General features: G+C 40.6%; 1 protein-coding gene across 1 annotated transcript; it reads left to right on the plus strand.

Moving 5' to 3' along the window:
- The first annotated feature begins 241 nt into the window (after window positions 1-241).
- LOC121938283 (CDP-diacylglycerol--inositol 3-phosphatidyltransferase-like) lies at window positions 242-3,058 on the plus strand. Its single transcript, XM_042481548.1, has 3 exons — window positions 242-322; window positions 460-541; window positions 2,651-3,058. The coding sequence occupies exons 1-3, from the start codon at window positions 248-250 to the stop codon at window positions 2,818-2,820; spliced, it is 327 nt and encodes a 108-aa protein (XP_042337482.1). The 5' UTR covers window positions 242-247; the 3' UTR covers window positions 2,821-3,058.
- Window positions 3,059-3,064: the final 6 nt, after the last annotated feature.

A 3,064-nucleotide genomic window follows, 5' to 3' on the forward strand; every position in this document is an offset into this window, starting at 1 on the left:
TACCATTTTTTACCCTGCGTTACAGGTTGGGTTTTTTGGGGAGCTTTTCTTTCGTCGATGTGAGGGTGTAAGGGCAGAGGGATGTCGTATGCTGTAAAGCCGTCTGAGGCAAACTGTGATTTGTAATAATGGGCTTTATAAATAAAATTGACTTCACTTCACTCTAATATCATCAGCAACAACCCATATCATCTGCTACTCTCATAATCTTGTTGCGTCTTTTGGTTTTATTTTTCACAGCTCAACAATGAAGGGATCAGCCAGTCACAAAACTGTCGACCAGTCTTCCAACCCCTTCCTTCAAATCTACTACACATCTGAGGTGAGGAACGCACACACACACACACACACACACACACACGCACACACACACACACACACACACACACACACACACACACACAGATACAGTAAATTATGCATTAAATTAAAATGAAAGAGAATGTCTCTCTTGTGCAGCTGGTGCTGTTTGTGATGTCTGTTGGGAATGACCTCTTCTTCTGTCTGCTGTACCTTCACGATCACATCCAGGAACCTGCAGGTAAGATTTTCCTTCTCCTCAACATCTGATGCACACAGGAGGGATCGATATTTAATCACTAAACTGATGGGTTTCAAGATTGATTTAGAGGCAAAAGCTGGGACTTGGACCAGTTGATTTTCTATCTAGAGATGGAACTAAATTGGGTAAAGACATCCAAAATATGAGGAATGGAGGAGGGGACATTGTTCTTGTACAGTAGCATATCATCAGTAAATAAGGAAAAAGAATGATGTGCAAAAAGTGATGGATTCAATAAAGGAATGCATGTTTTGGGCTTGAGGTTTTAGAGAAAAAGAAAATAAAAGAGGGGAGAAAGTACAGCCCTAAAGGTAGCCTGTAGAGATGGAGATAGGAGTAGATAAAATGTTGTTGGCTGACACCATGGATAAAAGAATTGAATGAAGTACCTTAATCAGATGAATAAAGCCTCACCTGAGGCAAAATTTTAAAGCATCTCCCACAGGTATTGCCTCTCGAGCCAATCAAAGGCTTTTTCAGCATCCAGTGACAACACAGCACAGGGTGTATAAATGTCTTTTCAAAAGTGTAACACATGAAGTAACCTGCAAATGTAATCTCCTATGACCTTATTAAACTGTTCTGGTTGTGGTGCACGGCCAGTGTCTCAATCCTAGAGGCCAATACTTTGGCTTTTCCTTCAGCACATGAAATGCTTAATGGTTATATAGATAGTTCATAGACTGGGATCCTTATTTCATTTAGGTAAGACAGTAAGTAAAGCCATGTTGACGTCGCTGAGAAAAAAACTATTTAGACTGCATCAAGAATTATATCTAACATGTAATGTCCAACCTCATCCTATGACATTGAGTAAAGCTCAGGTGGAATACCATCCCAACCCCGAGATTATTCCCTCTTCACACCAATGACAGCCACTTTAAGCTTATTTAATGTAATAACAGACCCCAAGAAGTCACTGTGTGATAAATAAGGGATGTTTGGGTTTCCCATAAAGTTTTTACTCTTTAACACTTCTTGGCGAGTGTTAAGTACATGTCGAGTGGATCCCAGAATCAGTTTCAGCCTGGCAGGGTACAGCAAGAACATCTGGAACCCCATCTTCCTTACTGCCTCTGTAGATGTGGAGAATTTGGTGTGATGTGTGACGTGAAGTTGCTATCATCGGTAGTGAAGTGGATTTCTTTGCTACCAAGTTCAAAGGGAGCTTGTCAGGCAGCCTGAAGGATATTGTCACAGTTGGAAAAGTAGAGCATTATATAGTTAGGGCTGTATCAGAATCAGAGTTATGTCAGTCGAACCAGATTCAGCTGTTTGATATGAGTAATCAGCAATTTGTCTTTTACACATATAAGACACCACAGCTTGAGCAGGGCCCACCAGCCGTGTTCAGTGTGACATTCACTGTGGGCATTCACTTAATACAATAAACAAGCTAACTGTGCCAGCAACGGATCACAAATGTGCAACTTTTTTTTGTTGTTGCTGATACTAGATATCTAGCAAAGCCAGAGACTGTGTCATGTCAAGTTCTTCTAAGCAGAAGAGAGAAGATAATGTTGTCTCTGAGTCTAAATGTGAAGAGTCTCTCCTCTTCTGTGGCACTGCATTGTGTCCACAGCAGCCTGTATTAAGGAGCAGTTGAAAATCAAGAGCACTCACAGATTTCAGCAAAATCTGGGGACCAAAACGTCGTAAGAGGTACATTGCAAGCAAAACAAACAAAAAAAAAAACAACCCACAACTGCTTGACTTAAAGCAATCTCAGTTGACTTAGGGGTCTCTGCCTGATGATTCACTCACTTTCAGGGGGCTGCCCTAGTGTGAAGCATCCATGTTTTCGCAGACATGGATGTAAACTGTAACAGCAACTTAACAAGTGTGCAGAGGCATAAAGCTGTGAGGCAGAAATTTTAGTTCTACCACAATTTCATGATCATACTCACACTTTTACAACACTTTGAATGCGGGACTTTTACTTGGAACAGAGTTTTTTTACTGTGGTACTAGTACTTTTACCTCAGGATAGGCTCTGAATACTTTCTCTGCCACTGCTTCGTCATATAAACATAGGCTTTTCCACCCTAAAAACTACCTAATCACACATCTCTGCTCTCTTTGCTACAGCCTGGTTTTACTGGCTGCAGGGAGTGTGCGGGATCATCTGCCTGCTGAAGACCGCCTTCAGCCTGGTGCACCTCTTCGTTGGCGTCAAAAACATGGCTGCCATCGACAATGCCAAGCGAGAGGTGAACAGGAAGACGCAGTTAGAGAAAGAGAAAGAGAGACAGGAATGAGTGAGAGCTTCAGCAACATTTTTTATCATTACTATGAGTGTGTAATGGTAAACTTTAAAATTATTATAAGGGTGTAATGGTAGACTTTTTGTCATTAATATAAGGGTATAAAGGCAAAGTTTTCAAAATTATTATAAGGGTGCAAAGGTTAACTTTTTTAAAAATTATTAGGAGGTTGTAACAGTAGACTTCTTTATCATTATTATAGGGGTGTGAAGGAAGGCTTTTTTAACATTATTATAGG

The sequence above is a fragment of the Plectropomus leopardus genome, unplaced genomic scaffold (assembly GCF_008729295.1).
Source record: "Plectropomus leopardus isolate mb unplaced genomic scaffold, YSFRI_Pleo_2.0 unplaced_scaffold29059, whole genome shotgun sequence".
Lineage (NCBI taxonomy): Eukaryota > Metazoa > Chordata > Actinopteri > Perciformes > Serranidae > Plectropomus > Plectropomus leopardus.

Coding starts and splice junctions, on each gene's coding strand:
- LOC121938283 (XM_042481548.1), top strand. CDS start 248: ATGAAGGGATCAGCCAGTCACAAAACTGTCGACCAGTCTTCCAACCCC. Junction 323..459: donor AAATCTACTACACATCTGAG/GTGAGGAACGCA, acceptor TCTCTTGTGCAG/CTGGTGCTGTTTGTGATGTC. Junction 542..2,650: donor TCACATCCAGGAACCTGCAG/GTAAGATTTTCC, acceptor TCTTTGCTACAG/CCTGGTTTTACTGGCTGCAG.